The sequence below is a fragment of the Topomyia yanbarensis genome, chromosome 3, assembly GCF_030247195.1.
Source record: "Topomyia yanbarensis strain Yona2022 chromosome 3, ASM3024719v1, whole genome shotgun sequence".
Taxonomy (NCBI): domain Eukaryota; kingdom Metazoa; phylum Arthropoda; class Insecta; order Diptera; family Culicidae; genus Topomyia; species Topomyia yanbarensis.
The window spans coordinates 349,777,442-349,800,878 of record NC_080672.1 but is presented as its reverse complement, the minus strand read 5'-3'; the positions used below and the strand labels follow the sequence as shown (position 1 = coordinate 349,800,878).

The 23,437-nt window shown below is 35.8% G+C and overlaps 2 protein-coding genes across 2 annotated transcripts in view; both read left to right on the top strand.

Annotated features, from left to right (window-relative positions):
• The window catches only part of LOC131688457 (staphylococcal nuclease domain-containing protein 1), a 28,134-nt gene extending 27,013 nt beyond the window's left edge, over positions 1 to 1,121 (top strand). Inside the window, exon 8 of the mRNA XM_058972725.1 lies at positions 284 to 1,121. Within this exon, the coding sequence (XP_058828708.1) occupies positions 284 to 394 (111 nt within the window). The 3' untranslated portion in view covers positions 395 to 1,121. The remainder of the gene's footprint in view (positions 1 to 283) is intronic.
• Positions 1,122 to 9,242: 8,121 nt separating this feature from the next.
• Positions 9,243 to 14,593, top strand: LOC131690788 (uncharacterized). Its single transcript, XM_058976798.1, has 4 exons — positions 9,243 to 9,589; positions 9,646 to 9,699; positions 13,949 to 14,316; positions 14,375 to 14,593. The coding sequence occupies exons 1-4, from the start codon at positions 9,580 to 9,582 to the stop codon at positions 14,459 to 14,461; spliced, it is 519 nt and encodes a 172-aa protein (XP_058832781.1). The 5' UTR covers positions 9,243 to 9,579; the 3' UTR covers positions 14,462 to 14,593.
• Positions 14,594 to 23,437: the final 8,844 nt, after the last annotated feature.

Sequence of the window (23,437 nt, the reverse complement as noted above, 5' to 3'; positions counted from 1 at the left end):
TTTCTAGACAGAGTAGGTTCATATCAATTATCGTAGTTCATACTAACTTTTATACAAAACCCATCATAGGATGAAATATGACCTCCCGACATTGAGTATGAGGTTGTATCTTAAATTGATGGCATAGCAAATGTATATCTATCAAGACTCTAAGAGAGCCGGGTCCTAACCCCGCAGCGGCTTACTTACCAGTGTATAGATACATTTTTCTCACACATACGTTTCTGTGACATGTTAAATTCGAGAGCAAATACTTTAACCTTTATCTTCCCGTTGTTTCCAGATAACCGATTACAAAGAAGCCGAACAATCTGCTCGCAAGAATCGCAACGGCATCTGGCAGTACGGTGACAGCACCGAGGACCAGGCCGGCGAATTCGGCCTCGGCCGCTAGACTCCGGTCACACAAAAGCGTGAATGTATCCCCTGCCCATCAAGAAAAGAAAAACAACACACACACGTACACGTATATAATAACGACATTATTTTCAAGCAAAACACATTAATAAGCGTGTTGAGTGGAAACAAATTCAACTCTTTAAGATATTATTCCAGTTTATATTTTTTAAAGAAAACATTACAATCAATACTTCCAAACATCCACTAGCTAGCAGAAGCGATACACACTGCTGAGGAGCAAAATACACAACAGGAAATCAGTAACAACAGGTGAAACAAGAGAACAATCAGAACAATAGTGGCCTCCTTCCCTACAACAACCTAGTTTCAGGCAAGTTTAGCAGCCAACCCGTACTAAGCTGATAAAAAATGCTCATATTTCTTGGTATCTATGCCATTGCTTGAAACGCGTTCACACAAATATAGTTAGAAGGGAGGGAAGTGAATTCATCACACATACACGTACGTACATACGCAAACATCAACCACAAACAGTCTGATTAATATTAAACTTCAAGCGGCGATGCTACCAAGAACAATTGGTCGGCTTTTAGCGTTCGTCTGGGTTGCGATATAAAAAAACATGAGACGCTTCAGGTAGGAAGAAAGGGAAAATCAGCTCCGAAATTAAATTGTAACAGATGTTTTGTCCTTATGTCTTGTATTTTTTTGCTTATAGGATCAAAAATTTATTAAAACTTGAGTTTATGGGTGAAATAAAATTGTAATTCTTCGTTTCTATTAAACAACTGTTTTGTTTGTTTCTAGCAGCAGCTTAAAAAAACAGAAATGCAGAAAGCAACATTTTCTGAAATAACTAAACGCATATGACAGAAAAAAAGAAATGAAAAACATATTGGTAAAACAGAAAATATATATTTATGAAATGTCTAAACGCAAGATCAAAATAAGGGTTAATAAAGCTGAATCGTCAAGTTACTATTTGCTCTACCACACAATAGAACAAGAGTATGAACAATTGGTAAATATCCGAAACCCAATATAATTATCATCGTCATCGTGACGGAACAATACGGGTACTGCGAATCATGTTCGAATGTATTTTAGATTTCCAGGTTACTCGACCTTACGCCACCAGTCTCCAAACTCCTTTAACACCCGCCACACGCGCATCTTCGATTGCACACAACCAGCGAGTGCGGGGTCTGCCCGAAATCGACAACCTCTTCCAAATTCTCTGCTGAGCGTAACTTTAGCTGGTCTCTCTTCCGATATGCGCACTACATGTCCAGATCACTATAGTCTGTCGTGTTTGATCAGTCTTGCGATGTCAGCAGTCAGCACACTTGGTACAGCTCGTGGTTCATGCTTCTGCGCCCTTCTCCATTTTCTACTGTGCCGCCGAGAATTGAACGCAGAATTTTTCTCTTTAACACTTCGAGCACTCTACTGTCTATAACCAACAGCGTACCAGTTACCATGTTTTTTGTTTTGTCATAATTTATAGTCAGTCGATTCTCACAGCCTCTCTTTTGTAATAGCAAAAATGACTTCCACTACTCTGCGATCAACACCAATGATGTCGATGTCGTCCGCCAAACCAAGAAGCATGTTACTTATCCTGCGCGGCGTGTGACATGAGACAGACGACTAAACTCACCTCACTTTACGTGACTTTTCTCACCCGATTCTGAGAGTCGACTCGGGTGAGGTGAGATTCCCCATTGCGGTTAAATGGGCGTCTCACGTCACCCAAAGTGACCAGAATTTGGTGAGAAAAGTCACGTAGAGTGAGGTGAGATTAGTCGTCTCACATCACACGCCGCGCAGAATAGGGCCGGAGATCTTGTGATGATGGTTCCGTTACTTTGTACATCAGATCTCGTCGCTGTTGTGCTATCTTATGACAAGCGCCATTTAGCACATTTCGAGAAAAACGATTTTTAAAGTTTGAGATTGAATATCTTGAAACTTATAAATGGTATAAACATTCCAATGAAGACAATTAATGCTTCTATCTATTCTTCATCAATCTCTCAAATATTACGAAGATCGCTTGACTATGTTGCGAGTTTTTACTATGAATGTAAACAAAAGTCGCACTCACACGTGTCATAGGCGTGTATTGATGACAAAATTTGTATAACGTGTCATAATCGTGCATGAAAAATTTTCAATAGAAAAAAATCATCAATTTTTAACTTTTATTCATATCTTTGCGTTCATATGGGCTATAAACAATCGGTGAAATGCATTTTGAAGGGAATGAGTCAGGGCATCTAGAAAAAATAGTTATTTTTAGTTACAGTGTTGCCAAATATCCTTTATTTCCAATTTAAAACTAAAACTGTATTTTTCTCACAACTCGTGTAATTTTCTTTTGAAAATGTTTATGTCATTGTGTTCCTCAGACATTTTCACGCATAAAAACATCTAAAACTTAAATATAACTTGAGCGAATCCCTAGATACAGTGATTTTAAGCAAAAAACTCACAATTTCTCATGACGTTTCTCGCAATATCTAAGTAACCAAGTAGAATTTCAAAATTCTGAAAACGCCACTTTGTAGAGATTTTTCAAACAAGTAATGTGGCATATCTAACTCAGTTTACCCCAAAATGGCGTTTGTCATAAGATAGCACAACAGCGACGATCTACGTATCGCACCCTCGAGCGCTATATTGAACAATACATTTGAAACAATCTTCAGTCTATTTCCAGAGACATCGTTCACGATACTCAGTGTACTTCTGCTTCTGCCAGAGCCAGTGCAAAACGAACGAAAAATACAGTTACTTGTGTGCATTGTCTGAAGAACAAAGAATACCGTTATTTTTATTCTTGCGTGGTGATCTATAAAGATGACTGAGTCTCATCAACAAAACGTGATTATTCGGCCTAACACGGTGCCCATTGACTTCAGGTCTTTTCGCATAAGTCCGAGTATTCGTGATGTGAAACATCAGCTGATGGTGAAAATGCAGCCTCGGTATTCGGAAGTCACCTTCATACAGCTTAAGCGCGTCAAGCACGCGCTGCTGATAACCTTCAACAAACTAAGGGGGTGGGCGTAGCGTAGTTGGTAAATCGATTGCCTTGTACGCAGTGCACCTGGGTTCGAGTCCCGACCCCGCACATAGGGTTAGAAATTTTTCAAACTTGAAGGGGCGAATGACCTTAAAGTTAAAACCTCTATAATCGAATTAAAAAAAAACCTTCAACAAATTCAGCCAGGCGAAAAGAATCATTTTGCAGAACAATTTAAAACACGTGTTTGTCGTGACAACACTAAAACCAAGTTCCTATATAAATTGATAATGGAAATATTGAAGTCAGATTACATGATCTGGCTCCAATTACAATCGTGATTCGCTGGTTGGACACTTTTTAACTGGACCGCTTTTAGTTGGACCTCCGCTAGTTGGACCATTGTCCAACTAAAAAGCAAAATGTCAAAATCTTATGTCAAATTTACTTTGACAATCAATCTGACAATTATTAGAGATGTGAATAGATGCAATTACACTACTAACTTAGTTGGACAGGGGTGTGGCCCAACCAGCGAATCACGACTGTATTGTCTACCAAAATTTACTGGTAGTCTTTTTAATTTAAACCTCTAATATAGTAGTTTATACCTGAGTGCATATAAGGAGAGTGACGACACTGTCAAAATTGGAACAATTATTATTTGTCAGTGTCATTCCAAACGAGTCAAATTCATGTATTTTGACAGGTCATTTGTTCGTTTGGAATATCACTGACGGATAATCATGACAGTTGTCTTCACTCTCCTTACATACACTCTGGTTTATACCATGGTCTTCGTTTCAGTGTAGAAACCACAGCAGAATAAATCTCGACAAACATATGATTACGGCCTAAAAGCCAACTGTCAAAATCCACTTTGAATGGAAATTCCAGACAAACCGTTACTAGTCGAACACAGTTCACAACAGTTTATGAAAGAGAAAATTTTTCTCTTTCGTTTACTACCAACATCTGTGATTGGCGTGTAACGGTTCGTCCGGAATTTCCATTCAAAGTGGATTGTGACAGTCGGCTTTTAGGCCGTAATCATATGTTTGTCGAGAAATGTGACGGGAATAGAAAGTACACTGAGCAAAAAACTATAGTATTTGGGACCCGACTTTCGTGGTTGTTTTAACTATTCGCCAAAATGGCAGTAATGACCATGAGATCAGTAATACTAAACTGTTGTATTACGAAAAATACTACAAAAATACTTAACCGCTTAACTATTATGTTGGTATTTATGACAATTTGAGCAAGCTCAGACCAACAATGTATACCATCTTCAAACTGATAATGGAATAGTCTGAATCACCATTAAAACTAATGTTGAAATGAAAATTTGAACATGGCAAACATATCAAATATAACCAGTGTCATTGTTATAACTAGATTTTGTTTGATTGTTATCTACACAATGTAATAATCAAACACGAAGACTAAATATACAATGCTTATAACAATGTAAAGAATGAAATAATAACATACACTCAAGTTTTTTTTCACGCGGTTTTTTGCGCGGTATTTTTTACGCGGTTTTTTACGCGGATTTTGAAATTTACGCGGTTTTCATTTGCGCGGTTTTTGAAATTTACGCGGTTTTCATTTACGCGGATTTTGAAATTTACGCGGTATCCATCAATGAGGTTCCCTTTATCGCGGATTCTTAAATTTAAGTGGTCTTCATTTACGTGAATTTTGAAATTTACGCGGATTTTGAAATTTACGCGGTTTTCATTTACGCGGATTTTGAAATTTACGCGGTTTTCATTTACGCGGATTTTGAAATTTACGCGGTTTTCATTTACGCGGATTTTGAAATTCACGCGGTTTTCATTTACGCGGATTTTGAAATTTACGCGGTTTTCATTTACGCGGTCTGTATCCCCCGCGTAAAAAAACCTGAGTGTACATTGTTTATGTGAACCTGATCCTTGTCGAAAACACCTTTTACGTATTTTCAGCTAACTATGCTTTGTATTACTACTGACTGTCAAAATTGTCAATTTGAGCGTTTCAATTTTGTATTCCTAAAAGACGCTGACATTACAGTGAAAATGTTTATACACGACTTACGAACGGGCTTCAATTTTTTTCGATTGTTTATATTATTATATTATATTATTGCGATAAGGCTCGAGAATCACTCGTATATTCGAGCCCCAGCCAGTAAGAATTCTAAGGGAACAAATAGGACAGTAGCTTTGATCCTACAAAGACTTGAATACAAAGAATGGGTCACGTAGTCTGGCAAAATAGAAGGTTATGTTTCGCAACGAAATATAGTACCAAAGCTTTAATTTGCTTATTAATGTTGCATCAGGTAAGTACTTCAATTTTATCCAATATGTGGACTTTGATGTCTTGTAATCACATTTTTTCGATTCTTTTAAATTTAGCGTGAAGTCAGAAAAGGAGAAGATTTATATCATCGTCGACAATTGCTATTTCAACAAATACAAATAGGGTGATGAGCCTATTTGCACCATGTTTCTATTATCACCCTACCCATTTGAAGCCGTTGGTTAGAGCAGTGTGCCATCTTTGTTCAACGCATTGAGTCAAATGATAGCGCAACAATAGGGGCACTCGATTCGAGTTTTCATTGTGCTCAAACACGAGAATTTTACTGTTTTCAACGCATTTGTGTTATTATATTGGTTCTTAACAACGAAGCAAAGCGGTTCATGTCAATTTTTACGCATTTCATTGATTGTAAGGCAAGAAATTACCGAATTAGTGAGGCACCTTGCATAGTATGGTGAAAATAGGCTCATCACCCTATGTCAAGTTAATAAAAACACAATCGGTTGAGCAATTTTGGTCAAAATTCGCTTTAATTCAGATTTATCATCCATTGAGTTATATTGGCCAGAATCTCTATAAAATCAATACTGAATTAGACTTATCCAGCTGCGTTGGTATTGTGCCGTTTTGACGTTTGAATTGGGAGGAAAACAAATCGATTGCACGGTGAATTGGGAGGAAAACAAACCGCTTCTGGGCTTGAGGGGAGGGCGGTAGTATAAAAATGTAAGATATCAGTGTGAGTATTTTAAACGTCAGATATCTCAATACAGTACTGGACAAAATAAATCATACGCTTGTTCTAAAAATGCATTTTTGATCATATTAGCGTTATTTCTTTAATAAGCACGATGGCATGAATGGAAAAGTTTTTTAATTTGTTGCAGTTCAAACAATAGTAGAGACTGAGATTTCGATAATAATGAGGTATTTCTGCTAGAAATTTTTATATGAACAATCGTTCATTATACGTTGGACAAAATAAATCATACACTTCAAAAATCACATTTTGCGATAAAACCAATTAAACCAATTTTGAAATTTTGGCATCACTGCAACCTTTGACAGCTCTAGTGTCAAGATAGATTTAGTTTTCTCTCGACATTCTGAGTTGGTTCCATTTTGAACATTAAAAATGTCTGGAAAGCAGATTTCGCTGGACGTTAGAAATCTGGTGATACGCGATCGTGAAAAAGACATTTCTTTTCGGGAAATTGCTAAGCGATACTCAATGTCGATTGGAGCTGTGCAGCATATATGGAAGAAATATAAAACATAAGGAATTGTTGGAAATTTATCCGGAAAAGGCCGCCATCGCTTGACGACGCATCGTGATGATGTCAGAATTGCACGATTGGCTAAAAAAAATCCGAAATTATCGTCGAGAAATATTGTGGAATCGTTGGATCTCAATGTTAGTCGACGTACTGTTCGTCGGCGGCTCGCCGAAAGTGGACTAAAGAGCAGTTTTGCATCTAAGCACCCATTCATTAACAAACGAAACCAAAAGAAGCGATTGGAGTTTGCCAAAAAATACGCTGGTATGACTGTGGACTTCTGGAAAACAGTTTTATGGACGGACGAGAGTAAGTTTGAGCTATTCGGACAAAGGCGACGTTCAATAGTTTGGAGACATTCTGGTGATGTACTTAAGGAAGCATATATTCAAAAGACGATGAAGCATGGAGGTGGAAACATTATGGTGTGGGGATCGTTCGCATGGTCTGGAGTCGGAAGCTTGGCACACATCAAGGGGATTATGACTGCTGATGTGTACATTGACTTGCTGTGTGAAAATTTGGAGGTTTCTCTTTTGAAAACGTCTAGAAACCAAATTCATTTTCCAACATGACAATGATCCGAAGCATACTGCCAAGAAAACTACTGCGTTCTTCAAATCAAACAGGGTAAAAGTTCTTGAATGGCCTTCACAATCTCCTGATCTGAACCCAATCGAAAATTTGTAGGGTTATTTGGATGGAAAAGTAGACAAGACGACGGTTTCCAACAAAAATGTCTATTTTGAAGCTCTCGAGACCCCATGGGAAGAAATTGATCAGGAATATCTGAAAAACTTCGTCGAAAGTATGCCAAGACGATTGGAAGCAGTGTTGAAAGCTAAGGGTGGTAAAACCAAATATTGAAAAGTGAAAAATAAATCGATAAAAGTTATTGAAGAACAAAACAAAAGGTGTATGATTTATTTTGTCCATATCAATACAGTTTTCTTATTATAAATCAATACATATCTCGACAACCATATGATTACGGCCTAAAAGCCAACTGTCAAAATCCACTTTTAATGGAAATTCCGGACAAACCGTTACTAGCTGAACACAGTTCACAACAGTTTATGAAAGAGAAAACTTTTCTCTTTCGTTTACTACCAACATCTGTGATTGGAATGTAACGATTTGTCCGGAATTTCCATTCAAAGTGGATTTTGACAGTTGGTTTTTAGGCCGTAATCATATGTTTGTTGAGATATTATCTTAGTATAAATCAATACTTAGTTTTCTTATTATAAATCAATACATCATGCATTATCGTATATTTTCCATATCGGCAAATTTTTATCATGACAAAATACAGTAACATTCCCCAAGGGACCAGCCTGCTAATTTCAAAACCGGCTGAGATATTGATCACGAAAAATAAAAATAAGTGGTGTATGATTTATTTTGTCCAGTACTGTACCTTTTCAAAATAACTAGGTAACAAATGTTAAAAGTCTATTGGTTATTAAAAACACGTTCAGGTCATGGTGACTATGCTTATTGTTATGTCGAGCATCCAACGTACAATGGTTATTGATACAATAAAGTGGTTAATTTTACTATTATGGTAAAATAGTTCCGGGTCAAGATAACTATTTATATTGTTATACTGAGCATCCCAGTTACAATTGTCACGGTTACAATAAAATTTTCAATATCACCATTATGGTACAAAGCTCTTGAATAGTAAACTTGACCATGCATATAGTTAACGTCACCTAATACTATAGTCGGCTGAAAACCACTATACAGTCGTGATTCGCTGGTTGGACATTTTTTAACTGGACCGCTTTTTAGTTGGACCTCCGCTAGTTGGCCCATTGTCCAACTAAAAAGCATCTGAATGTCAAAATCTTATGTCAAATTTACTTTGACAATCAATCTGACAATTATTAGAGATGTGAATAGATGCAATTACACTACTAACGTCTCCTTTGGAGAATTTTTGACATCTGTCAGTCGGTCCAACTAACCAATCAAATCCGTTAGTTGAACATTGGTGTGGCCCAACCAGCGAATCACGACTGTACTCGCAAAGTCGAATTAACCTCCTCATATGGTGAGAGATACCATATATTTTTTCTTAGTGTATGCTAAAGCTGCATATTTTTATTTCTCAGTGTACTGTTTCACACAAATTAAGATAAGTAACGATTAGAGTGTGGACAAACCCAATATCGTCTCACATCTCTCCGATGAACACTGGAACAAAACGTCAAACCGTTAATACATTTCCAGTTTAACATTGCTTCATTCAGCAAGCTTCGTCAGCCATTCATTACTAGAACGTTATTAATTTATGTCTTTTATTAATTTGAGATATAAGCAACAACAAATTAGTTTAGTTAACTTCCAGAATAACATTAAGAAAGAGATATGTATTGGAGTGTTCCTCTTTGAAGGTTGCCTCATCGGCAGAACCATATCTATATTTTATCCCAGTGTGGCAATTATAACGTCAAGGCGGTTAAAAAGTAAACAACGCATTTTACAACTAACGGAAATTTTAAGTCCACTATGCATTGCCATGTTAATTAGTAATTCGTTTAGTATATAGTGATAGTGAAAACTAATTATTGGATAAAGATACATAGATTCGTTATGGATAAAGGTAATATATGCTTATTGTGCCCTAAACTTTGTTTTCTATAAACTTTGTAATTGTAGACACATCAAAAAATTTAACTTTCAACAAAACTTTGGAAGAAGTTCGGATGTTAAGTGAGTACATAGTAGTAAGTTCAACTAACAGATAAATATTTTTTGTCTTTCGTTTTTTTAGACAGCCTTATTCTGTCTCACAACAGATTGCTTTATTGAACGAAAGCGATGGGCATTTTCAAAAACGATTGCAAAATTAAACAATAATCGGTCTTAATCGGACCACATTTTACGCAAAAATCAATCCTATCGTGATGCCGAATAAGACTGAGTATGAATATATCTATACTCAGTCTTATTCCTCTGCATCAAGATAGGATTCATTTTTCGACAAATGTAGTCCGATCAAAACCGATTGTTTAATTTTGTAATAGCTTTTGAAAATGTCCATCGCTTTCGTTTAATAATATTTATTATTATGTAGTCACTACATTATATGGTAGGTGTTAAGTCGGACCGGACGAAGTGACGATATTTTGATTTCGAGAAAAACGAGTTTATAGGTAGAATCGCAGCATCCTTTACGTTATATTTAATTGGATAATAATTTTTGCTATAATTCATGTTTATTGTTACATATTTCAAATCTGGCAAGAGTCTAATGTAACTGAAAAAAATCTATCCAGTGCTATCATTATCTCATTTTTTGATGTTTTGACTTAACACCGACCATATATAGGAAATATAATTCCAGGAAATAGCTGGTTTTCAAATTTAATATATTGGGTATTTTGTATGTAAACCAAAGTCCCTCTTTATATGGGATTTATTTAGTTTCCTTGACCTGACAAATGGTAAAACCACCAGGGTATCGTTCATGCTAAATAAATTTCAATTTGTAAGGACTTTGTGAATGCTCAACGTCTTGCTTTAGTTTAGTTCTTTTGTTTAGGTGTTGGGCTTCCCTGTCCTTAAAAAATGAAAGCATGAAACGGCGTTGCACTTCTCAACTACTGCCCGCAAAGTCGTTAAATTTCATTAGAAAAGTCACGAACTTGGGAAAATGTATGAAACATCTTCACCTTGTTTATGTGTGGTCATTTTGTTTTGCCCTAGTATGAATCCTTGCGTAAAAAGCAACTGAGTGTATATTAATTTCTTGATAATTTAAGCAATCAATCACACAAGTCCAAATTGAGGTAATAAATTCGACAAGTTATGGTTAACAATAAGCATCAAATCTCAGAATTTAAAAAAAATTAGCCGCAGCGCTGAAATGAGTTATGTCCTTGGTTTGCCATTGGTACCTAAAAATTATAACATCCATGGATAATCCCAAGTTTGTAGATTTGTTTAGATGACACAAGATTGAAAATAAGTTAATATTACAACATGAAAATTCAATTTTCTTGTCATGTTTCCGATTCGTTTTATGTTGGATCGAATCAACAATATTGTCGGACACGCCCACCGGAGTAACGCCAGAAGAAATAAACAAAAAATAGTCAGCTGATCACAAACGTCTCATAGATTGCCTAGTTGTATTGCATACATACAGTACATTTTGCGGGAAAAACACGAGAAAATTTAATTTTCATATGTAATATTTTCTGATTTTCAATCTTGAGGCATCTAAACATATCCTCTACTTAGGGTTAACTATGGGTTGTAAAATTTTAGAGAACAGTGGTTGATATATACTGCTGGCCAATAAAATAGGTGTGTGGTAGATTATTTTGTTTTTCTCTCAATTACGCATACCAAGTTGCAGCAGTCTCAATCACACCTACCGCACACAGAAGCCTTGGGATCTGTCAAGTTACTAGTGGGTTGTTGGCGCAGATTATATTTGCAATCTTTGTCAAGATGCAAAACAAGACTACCGCAGGCTTTTTCGTGTGGTCAATATAATAGGTGTGTGAAATATATTAACGTGTTATTACTTTGCACAATTCCATTATACGTTTTATTTGGTGAAGTTTGAATTCTGCGTGTTAATAAATGTATTCAAATGTTGAATAAGTCAAAGATTTGTTATAGAATGGGTCGAGCATCTCACTGTACTCAAGTGAACGAGCTTTGCTAAGAAATTTTGTTCAAGAAGATAAGACGTATAAATAAATCTCGAATACACTGCGGCGTTCCGAAAACTTCGTTACAAAGGCCTTAAAACCTTTGAAAAAAGGAAACACAAAAAACCCAAGAAAACATCTACAGCAGCTGACCATCGTATTGCAATTTTAGCGAAATCTGATCCATTCGCGTCATCCAAAACCAATTCAGCACAAATTGGAAAAGTGGCAGGTCCGCGAACAGTTCGCTGTAGGCCGTAAAATTCCAATCTTCCAGAAAGAATTGCTAAGAAGGTTCCACTATTTCGAAGCCAAAGCCTTTGAAGAAAAATGCAATTTGCTTTTCAACAGCGTTAATGGGCCTGGTTCAGAAGGAATCATAAAATGGCGACATATCCTTCAGAGGGATGAATCAAAGGTAAACCTGTTTCCCTCCGATGCACAACGAAACGTTAAACGTCCAAAGTGCAAACAGTTTGATCTGCGACACACGCAAAATATGGTAAAGCACGGAGGCGAGAACAATGAGGTTTGGAGCTTGCTTCTCGTGGAATTGCGCAGGTCCTATTCTTCGCAACGCCACTATAATGGCAAGATTCGAATGCAAGGCTAAAGGATGGACATCCTAAAGGATGTCATGCAGTCCTATTCCAAAGATAACGTGCCTTTACATGACAGTTTCTGCAAGATATTGACCAAAAACACATCGAAGTATGTAAAGGAATGATTTCGGTATAGTAAAGTGACTATAATCTCGGACCATGCCAATCTCCTGTCATCAATCCCGTAGAAAATTTACGGAATGTACTTAAAAAGAAGTTATTCGATCGAAATTTCACAAATAGGGATCGTTTGTAGGAAGTAGCTTAAAAGGAATGCTACCCTATACCAACGGAAACTTATCAGCGTTTGAATGACTCAATGCCAAGACAAATGGATAAAATTTGGTTGAATAAGGGAGTTTACACAGGTTACTAGTTGTTAAAAATGTCTAAAAATCATTGGATTTGAAAAATTTTATTGCAATGGATTACAATACACCTATTTCATTGACCAGGTACTTTTTGGATTTCATGGAGAAGAAAGAGTTACGATAAAGCATAACATTTAATTTACAAATAAAAGTGTTCTTTTTCATTATCATGACTGTGCCTAACTATAAAATATTTGAATATAAAAATATTTTTAGAGAAAACTCAAAATTTCATGTATTTTTATCTCACACCTATTTTATTGACCAGCAGTGTATCAACTTAAAATTAACATTCCGGCTAATTTTGAGGGTGGCGGATCCGCGTAACTATTGTATTGGCTTAGCGCAAGGGGTATTAAATGTATATTAGCCAAAACTCCAACTAGGGTTACTGTGCCCTGATTCATCTTAGCACCTTTATTCATCTCACTCATTTAACCCTTAAATGCATACTGTTGCCATTTGGCAACATACCGAATTATGTGATATAAAGCCTTAACAAGGCGTATATATCGTATCCAACTAGAAAAATGAATACCGAGGAAAAAAGAGTGTCATGCATTTAAAGGTTAAACGGATTTGTTAGAGCAGTATGTGCTATCTCTATTCAACACATAAGCTCAAATGGTAGGATGAATAAAGGTGCGTTGTACTTGACTTTTTGCTTCGCTCAAACGCGAGCATTTACTAAACCAGATTTTTTACGGTACCGCTTCTTAGGGACGAAGCAAAGCTGTCGATATCTATTGAATCGCAATCTGATCACTGTAACCCTAGTTATCGGCGAAATAATGTGACATCCTGACTAATGAGATGAATAAGGGCGCGTCTACCCTAAAACCAAAGAGAATTCCTAATAAAATTTTGGATGAATTGACACTGATCGTTCGAAAACTATAATAATACTGTTATCCATTACTAACATATACCAGTTCAAGCGATTGAACTGAAACATTTCAAAAACACAATACCCCAATAAGCTAAAAAGAGATATGCACCTTCATTATCTTTTAAATGTATTTCTAAGAAAAAACAGGATATGATTCTCACAAATTTTAGTTGAATTAAAATAGTGTTCATAAAGATGTGCAATTGAGTAAAGACATTGAGCATTGGATCTTATTGTAACACCGAACATCAGATTTTTTTGAAAATCCTAAGCTGCCCATGCTCACAAATCAGTCCCGTAAATATAGAAAACCTCATAGAAAATGGGACGAATATGGGATCATGAGCAGTTATGACTCACAAATTTTTTAACTCGTACGACATACAACGAGTTCCACAAGTTTATAAATGTACTAAGTACAATTCTATTTTGCAGATACAAAAAATGAAAAACTATTAAAGGACTTTGGTATCGATATCACGAATCTCAGCGACTCCGCCCAGGCGGCACTGGATGATTATGCCAAAATCAAACAGCTTACCGGCCTGGCAGAGCTGGACGCTTCGTTCGTCGACGGATACTGCTACCAGGAGCAAGCAAAACGTTTAGAGGCACGACTTCAATCGATCCCACTGAAAGCCCGTATTCGGCAGTTGAATAACGAGATAAAGCGGGAGGAAACCGATCTAGCCAAGCTGGAACACTTTGTGACTGAAACCCGCGCACAGCTGATTCCGGAGGACGAGATGGGAAAAATAAGGATAATTCTCGATAAGCGAATCGAAGTACTGCGTAGCAAACAGGTAATATTATAGTTTTCTCAGCACAATGATGTATTTGATTGGAATAAAAAATTTGCAGAAAACACTCATGGAGAAGGCGGATAGAGTTAATATGGATGAACTAATCGCCAAAGTTAACACTCTCGAGGCGGAAAAAAACACTTAAGCCCTGCCTTGTCAGTACGATTTGTAATAGTCCACTAACTATCTATACTGCAATGTGATTCCCCGTATGCGTCGAAACGATGCGATGCTCTGCGGGCGCAACTAAATAAAACATCATTAGAATAGAAAAACATGTTTTTGTACATTCAAAGCTTAATCATGTTTAGTGGGGTTCCCACAAATGTTTGTGATGACAATTTTCCACCGTATTGTGCTTCCTCCAATGTACTAGGGTAATGGGCCTATTTTGGCCGTTCGAAGGCGATTCGTACGAATAGTAACTCCATTTGATTTTGCTGTCGTAAACGGGAATACAAACCACTTTAAAACGAATCTCGCGTTCGTCGTGAAAAAGAATAAGGGTGATTTTTTTAAAACAAATTTTCACTAAAGCTACCGTGTACGCAACATACTCTGCGCAGTTAAGAAATTTATATGTTCGTTTCAACACAAAAAACAACAAAATGCGTTACTCTTCCTTAAAATTTATTTTCGTGTTGAGTTTTGACCACTTTATTCATAGAAATTATTAGTAAGAAAAAGAATAGGCTATAAAAGCATATGATTTAAAAGCTGATTCGTTATCTTGTAACTAACTTTGCACACAAAATCTACATTGTTCCCAACTTTGCATGCGTGGTGCCTAACTTTGCGCATGTTTTAAAAAGCAGGATGATTTTAATAGAATCGATTTATTTAGTTCGGACATTAAATAGATAAGGAATACGGGACATAAATGCAACACGAAGGGACAGTAGGTTTCAAATTACAATCAATCATGGGCTTTTCTGCGCAACGTAGGGTACAATGGGTACATACTACATATGTGATTTCAGGCGATGATGTTTGCCTGAAATCACATATGTAGTATATACCCAATGGCGGATCTCATGCAATTTGTTTGTATTTCGGTTCTTCTACACTTTTACGTTGCTATGACAGAGCGCTAGGGATCCAGTGTGATATATGGCTATTCTCTGAAGAACAACTAGATATGTACTTTCGATGCGGAATACGTTCGCCATACGGTTGAATTATTTCTACCTGATAACGAAGCGTTTCGAGCTATTTCAGCCGGTAGTCGCTGCTGGTAAGGAAACAGTACAATAGTTAGTGCCAGATTTGCCGCATACAATGTAGTGTTGGCTGCTTTCTCAGAATTCGCGCAGTTTTTGCTTTTGTACACCTATATTTCCCCAGTCCTCGCGAATACTACATCTCTGTTTAGTACCAAATGGATGGCTGTTTCGTCCATATTAACCACACGGACATGATTATTTGCGATGTGGTGCAATTAATTCGTATCGAAATACGAATGAATACGATCAAACCTCGAATTTTCGGTTCTGTTACACTTGTCTGTTGCTTTAATAGAGATATATTGAGATGTAGTCTAAGGAACAATTTCAAATACTTCCGACCGGGAATACCATCGGTGAACGGATTGTTTCCGCCTGGTAAGCTGAACGTATACGCTACGAATGTCCATACTGCCTATAATCGCAAGTCAGTCCCATGTAGATAGGGATTCCCATAGAACATGGGACTGACTTGCGATTATGGGCAGCTTAGTCCTTGCCTATCAACGGAAAACCAACTTTTGCGCTATCGATTATTCAAATGACAATGTGTGTCCTCTTCTTTCGTTAAAAAATGTGTTCTTCCGGGATTTCGAAATGCTTGCTTCAATTTCAGCTTTAAGCGAATTGTGCTTTCAAGAACATTACATGCAGTCGCTGCCCGATGGATAGAGCGACTATTTCTAACAAGATCGACATCGTTTTCCACTTGCACAAATGAGTAAGGCTTGTATTTGATTACCATACCGAATTGCTACAAGTGTGCAGAAATAAGAATACGATGCAAGTAACGGTTCCAAACATCGCGTATCACTTTTTATCGGTTCAATAGTCAATAAAATGAAAAATGTGCCAGAATGTATTTGAATGTTATCTACTCTGCTCAATCACTGAAAAGTTAGCCTGGAAAGTTATTTTTTCAGAAAAAAAGCGTTTTTAATAAACGGACACCTCTTAGCACCAGTGCACAGTAGTCCAGAACGTAAATTGCTAAAACTAAATGACTTAACGAAGTACAAAATTTTCGCCCTATAGGGAAAAATTTTGGTGTTTACCCAATTTTCCCTTAGCTACGGTAGTTCTAACAATTTTATTCAAAAAAAATCGGCATCGCTAAAACTTCAGCACGTGATAGAATGCGCTTTTCCCTTTCATTTGAAAGTAAAATTAAAATATTCTATCAGGGGCTCCAGAACAACTTTTTATTTTAAAGTTTTTTTGTTTGAAAACTTAAGTTTTTCAATGAAACTAATTCACATTTTTGCCCCTAGGTAGTACTTTAGACATTCAAATATTACCAAAAGTGAGAATCTGATGGACAATTTCATTGTGTACAATATTGTAAAAAACTACACCGCGATCTAAAATCGCCAGAGAAGGATATTAAATTTTTATCAAAGTTTCTAGATTCGCACGGGGCCTAGTGGTTAAGAACCTTTGTTCCAAAAACATTTTTATTTGTAAAAAAATGGATTGCCTTATTTTAACAGTGTGCTCAGAAGAACTTGAATGCTAGCAAAGTCCCACCTTGAAGGCTAAAAAAACATAATTCCAGATTCCACCGTTTTATGCGCATCAATGATATTTTAGGAGCATGGAGATACAGAGAAGAGTAGATAAAATTTGAACGAAATTAGTACTCTTTTGAAAGATGCTGGGCAATGCAGCAAAATGAAACCATTTTTTTCTGTCACAGATATACAGTAAAGACCCGTTTTATCAGCCCCTTGGCGAATTGCAAGCTGATAAATCAGGGACATTGATAAAATCAGGACATATATTTTTCTGTCTTTTTTATAAATCGAAGCTCTTAAAATATTCTTCCTTGTTCCTTAGATATAGCCTTGCAACCTTTTCTGATTATTTACTTTAAGTTCCCCTTAAGGGGGTCGGACAGCGCAAAATTAAAAAAATATTTTTATTTTTGCATTTTTCGGATCTCTAAGATAAGAAATATATGCCTAAGAAAGGATTTATTCCAATTCAACTTGGTTCGTCTGCTAGAGCCCATTAAACTACCAACTATCAATTTTCATATGAAGCTGATAAAATCGGGTCAAAAAGCTGATAAAATCGGAGGTAGATAAAATCGGGTGCTGATAAAATCGGGTCTCCACTGTATTCGTTTCTTCTTTTTTTTTTCTTCACTCATTCTGGAGTATGCTTGATGTAACCTTGAATCCACCTTGTGGGATATATCTGGCCTAAATTTTAACTTTATATTTGATCAAACTTCATTAGATATTCAGTCATTAGATTTGATTTTGATTGAGAATCCTGATTGACAGATTCTCAGAAAAATACAGAAGGATAGAAAAATAATTCGATGAGATTTATGTTCAAGTTTGTTAACTTTTGGAAATCGCTGTATATTGAACAGAAATCGCAATAGTAAATGAGAAATAAAGGTTTTGTCTATTGTACGAAGATCTCAATATACAAGTAGATATAGAAAGTATCACCTTTACCCGAAAGACGTGTTGCTGTTAATGTCTTCAGATTCTGAACTGAACTGGCAACTCTGTCTTCTTGATATGTTGTCTTTGCTCTTATCCCATATTATGACGGAAATCTTCAATAAACAGACTTGTATTACTTTAGGAATTTACTGAATGTATGGTACAGCCTGATATTTTCTTGTTCGTTTTCTGTTGTGATCCGTGTACAACGAGTAACGACTTCGGAATTTTTTCTTAAAGGAAATTATGAAACATGGTTTTATTCTTTTTTCTAAGATTATGTGCTCGATTTGGAAATAAAATTTGAGGACAAGCAAAAATCTGCATCTATAAATTCTGATGAAATGAATCTACCCCAAAAGATAACAAACATGGATTCAAAACTCGAAGAGCTTTTTTTCTTTTTCAATCATCTTTCTTTTAATGTTGATAAAGACAAACAGGATTCTCAACCCAAAATTGCAATAAAATCCGTCGTTTATTACAATGATTCGACCTGTCTACTTTAGTTCATTCAAATATAAAGCTTTGAATTTAAGCCAATTGTATTTTACCAGGCTGGATAGGATTAGGGAGAAGGGTCATTTTAGTTTACATTAGCTATCCCCTAGAGCGAGAAAAGTAATGAAAAAGGCATGATAAAACCCGTTACTAAATTAATCAACATCTTGAAAAAGTATAAGATTATCGAATAAATTTGGTCAACACTTTACCACACCTCATAAAGTGTCATTTTCACCCAAGATCCGGAGAAATCTGAAAATATCTTTTTTCTGCTGAGAATGGGACTTTGTATACATTGAAATTTATCTGAATTTACTGTTCATTTAAACCCAACATTTTTTGTAAGTCCTTGTTAATCGACTTCTTAATCCATAGGCCCCGCGCACACCTAAAAACTGATTAAATTTTAATAACTTTCTCGGGTGATTTTATATCGACTTATAGCATTCTACGAAGTTGTAGACAACGGGATTGTTCATCAGATTCTCACTTTTAGTATTTTTTGAATGTCTATAGTACCAATTGGTAGCAAAAATGCGAATTAATTTCATTAAAAAGCTTAAGTTTTCAATCAAAAAACTGTAAAATAAAAAGTTGTTCTAGACCCCCCGACAGAATATTTTAATTTTACTTTCAAATGAAAGGGAAAAGTCCATTCTTTCATATCCCGAAGTTTTACAGCTGCCGATATTTTTTTGAATAAAGTTGTTCGACAAAGACACCGTGCTAAATTGAACAAGATTTAAAATTGAACTTTTTAACGATTCGAGATAGAGCTTCAAGGAACACATTCTAGAAAAAAAATTGCTGGAGACACATAAGCTTTATCTTTTATACTTTCTATTGCACGACAAATATAAATGTAAGCTTAAGGGTGTTCATTAAAAACGGTATTATTTTTATAACTTTTATAGTTTTCATTTTACACTGTAGTAACCTTCGAACAACTTGAAGATTATTTTAGGATGCATAATTTGTTTTTATACACCAAGTATTAAAATTTGTTCATTTCAAAGTTAAACATATATAACTTTTTATCTTCTATTAGGGCACTTAACATTAAATACCGTTGCTGCCATATGAAATATTATGTTTTGTAGTATAGATCACCAAAAAATGGTAAATACAATATTTTGTATATCTTGCAATATTCATTCAAAAAATAGTTCATTTTTAGGAAAAAGTTTACATTAATTTATAACGAAAGAAGCTAGAGCTTCAGTATATTAAGACAAATTGTTCGCAAAATCAAAAATTACACCCTACTTTTTCGACAAATTTATTGTAAAATGAAAAGTACAAGACAGGGTTTCAATCTAGGTTTCAATGTATTTGACAAAGTTTTTTAAGATTTGATTTTCTTAAGTTTTCTGGAATACTGCGAAACTCTATCTCGAACCATTAAAAGGTTAATTTTTCTGATTTTAATGAATTTAGAACCACTCCGTTAGCTCTATTTAAAACAAAAGAAAAGTCTTGTAAAGTGCATAGTTTTATCATAAAAACGAAGCTATATCTTTTATATTGTCGACCGTGGAAGTAGTTTAAACATACTACGAATGGTCATTTAATGAAAAACCAAATTTGTAATATAACTTTTGCCATTTTCATTGGTTGTAACATACTTTAGATGTTTTTCAGGATTTTTAAAGACGAACATTTTCTTCTAACCCGCATATTTCGTGACCATTTCTGTACAATAATCACAATGGTATGTGGACCTTAAAAACTATTCTCTGGAGACTCTTCTTATCGTTTGCAAAACGATAAACCAACGCTACGGGCAATCATATTGACTATTCCACTTATAATTAGCGCCACTTCTACCGTATACGGAATAGGTTGTTAAGTAAAGTTACCATTCAAAAATGCCAATTTTCTCAAACGAATTTGAAGGCATATTATAACCGGAATGGTGAACGTATGATCCATTTTCGCGGTATTATAGCGCTATTGGATTATATACAATAGGGTACATTAAACATTCTACTATGTACAATTTTCTAGCACGCTACAGGATTAGTATAATCTTACACTATAGACAAATGCCTAAGTTTTTTTTTAGCAATTTAGAAGATCATGACAAAATATAAATATACCATACTACAAACCATTCCGATCATTTGGTGTATTGTACCTTCAGTTAACCATTTCTCGAATGGTACAGTTATGGTCCCCGGGTGGTACTATGCTATGGTCAAAACATGATGAGTGTGTATAATAAACTTTTTATCGACCCTGTCAAATACAGACGATGTAAAAAGAACGTTATAAATGTTTATTCTCATGATACACCCAAGGTTCAGTTTAAACCTCTCCCCACCCCCTCATCGCCCATTAACTCGACTTCTCAATTCTAACGATTTATGGCATTCTGTGATTTGACCTGCATTGCACTGCCTCGTCCTCGTTCATCCCATGTTGTTGACATCTTGTGGTGGTACTGCCGCTTTTACCAATTGAGCTATTTCTGTAATCTTGTGGAACAAATTGTTTTCCTCATGACATGCAGCTTTTAGGAACAGAGTAAATCGGTATGCTGTCACTGTTTTTTTTTTAAATTTTGATTATGGAGGTTTTAACCTTAAGGTCATTCGCCTCTTCGGGTCTCTTAAGAAAACTCTAACCCTATGTGCGGAGTTGGCGATTACGAATGACAATTAGAGTGGGACATGGTTTTTGGGTCCTATTTAGCTACCAGAACAACTCTGCATATTTTTAGCTCGATCGGTGAAACTATATTTTTGCGCCCACGGTTTAAAGTTTACATGGGATTTTGTATGGGGAAAACGTCTTTTGCAAAATAATTCTTCCAAGAGTCGCCCTTTACCTCCTAAAAATAAATGGACGTCTGATTTTTATAGGAAATTTGCCAAGGAAACAAAGTCTAAAAGACCGCGAAACGATCTGATGCTTGTGGAAAAAGTTATTAAGTAAAAACCGATTGATGTCTTGAAGATTGATGAAAATTTCGCTTTTCATGGCATCACTGCAGCTGATGGTCGAATTATATACAAAATTTTTAACTTTCTCTTATTATGTACAAAAGAAGCCTCAATTTATCCCTCAAAACTCTTGAGAAGTGGCCAAACATTATAGATAAATGATTTAGAAACATCAAGAGAAAATTAAAACAAAATTGCGTATAATTGGACAACCAAAAGCAGTGGTGCTAGGAAAAAATGTATATTTTATAAATCGTCAGAGCATCAATCGGTTTTTGCTTAATAACTTTTTTCTCAAGCGTCAGATTGTTTCGTGGTTTTCGAGACTTTGTTTCTTTGTTAAATTTCCTATAAAAGTCACACAACGATTTATTTTTAGGAAATAATGGGCGACTCCTGGAGGAATTATTTTGTGAAAGTTAATTTTCACATACAAAATCCCATGTAAACATTAAACAGTGGGCACATAAATATAGTTTCAGGGATCAAGCTAAGAATTTGCACAGTTGTTCTGGGACCCAACTGGCACCTAAAAAGTTGCTCGGAGCTGGAATCTAATTTTTGTCCCACCCTAATGACCGTGATTACAAGCGTAGAATAATAAGGGATTATATCGCATATGGTTGGAACTACAGTTCTGATTTTCTTTACCATTATTAAATTGGTTTAGGAGCTTTTCGGTGTGCTGAACCGAGGAATGATACAATAGATTGATTTAATTTATTAACGCCGAATCTGCTTGATTAGGCGAATGCAGGTATCTAGATGTTACGTTAGTTATTTGAATTGTCTGTCTCTTCTCGTCTTGATCGGTGTAGCAGCATCCGGTAGTACGTGGTACTCCGTGTGTGTGCTCACAGCTGGTGAATTCCCTGTTCTGAGGTTCTGGGGAAACAGTGTAAATAGCAGCTAATGGAGTGTACTTACGATGCTAAAAAGACTTATGTATACTATGTAATTATGATCGAGTTGAAAAAATGTATAAGGAGAGAGGATGTAAAGGTTTTGAGTGTCAAGGACTGCAATATATTATTATAACTCCATTTTTGGCGGAAAAGCGCTCATAACTTTTCAACTATAATAAATGACATGGAATAAATTATTCGCCTTAAAACAGCATTATTTGAAAAGTTATTTCAATAAAACTATATAAAATACACTCTAATTAAATTCGATGTAAAATGAAAAGTATGACAGATAGAGCTTACATGTGTTCAGCAAACTTTTTTAAAACTCGTCGTTCTAATTTCACTGAAGGTCGTATGGTTCTATATAGAAATTAAAAAGTTAAATTTTTTATCTTGATAAAATTAGAACCAACAGGGTGGTTCTAATTTTATCAAGATCTCTAGTCTAGTATAGTCTACACATACACAGCCAATACATGTAGGGATCCTGGAAAATTGCAGACGTTCGCCTACATTTTTTCTTGTCAGTATTAATGTTTGTGGCACATAGGGTATGTGATACACTCATTGAAGCGGCCAGGCATACTGTGCAGCTTACAAAATAAAGATTATTCAAAATTAAACGGCAATCAAATTATTCATCTAATGAAGAATTTAATCAACTTTTTTTTTGCAACTTGAATAAGGAAGAAACGTGGACAACCGTACCGACCGTTTCAATTTGATGAGGGTTTGATAAATCGTTGGGAGTGACTGGGCTAAGAGGGTTAACGTCACTCCGTGGGTCCGTTCCTGGGCTGGGACAGAGGTATTTAGCCATGTCCTGACTAATGAGCTAGGTTATAGCGCCTTTACTCGCTCTCTGAAATAATGATAGAGAAAATTGGCGTAATGGGTTAATTATTACTAAACATAAAGACAAAAGTGCCTAAACAACTGAAAACACGCAAAATATTTTCAATCATTTAATCATCTAATGAAAAATCACTATTTTGTCGGCATACTATTGGTATGACTTCTGAGAAAACAAAATCTACACAAGCACGTAATCAAGTTCACGTTCAAATTTGGAAAGGATTAGA

What these genes read in the sequence shown, in the direction of transcription:
- LOC131690788 (XM_058976798.1), top strand. An exon ending in GGAAGAAGTTCGGATGTTAA is followed by an intron (nt 9,700 to 13,948) that starts GTGAGTACATAG and finishes TCTATTTTGCAG; the next exon opens with ATACAAAAAATGAAAAACTA. An exon ending in AAGTACTGCGTAGCAAACAG is followed by an intron (nt 14,317 to 14,374) that starts GTAATATTATAG and finishes AAAAATTTGCAG; the next exon opens with AAAACACTCATGGAGAAGGC.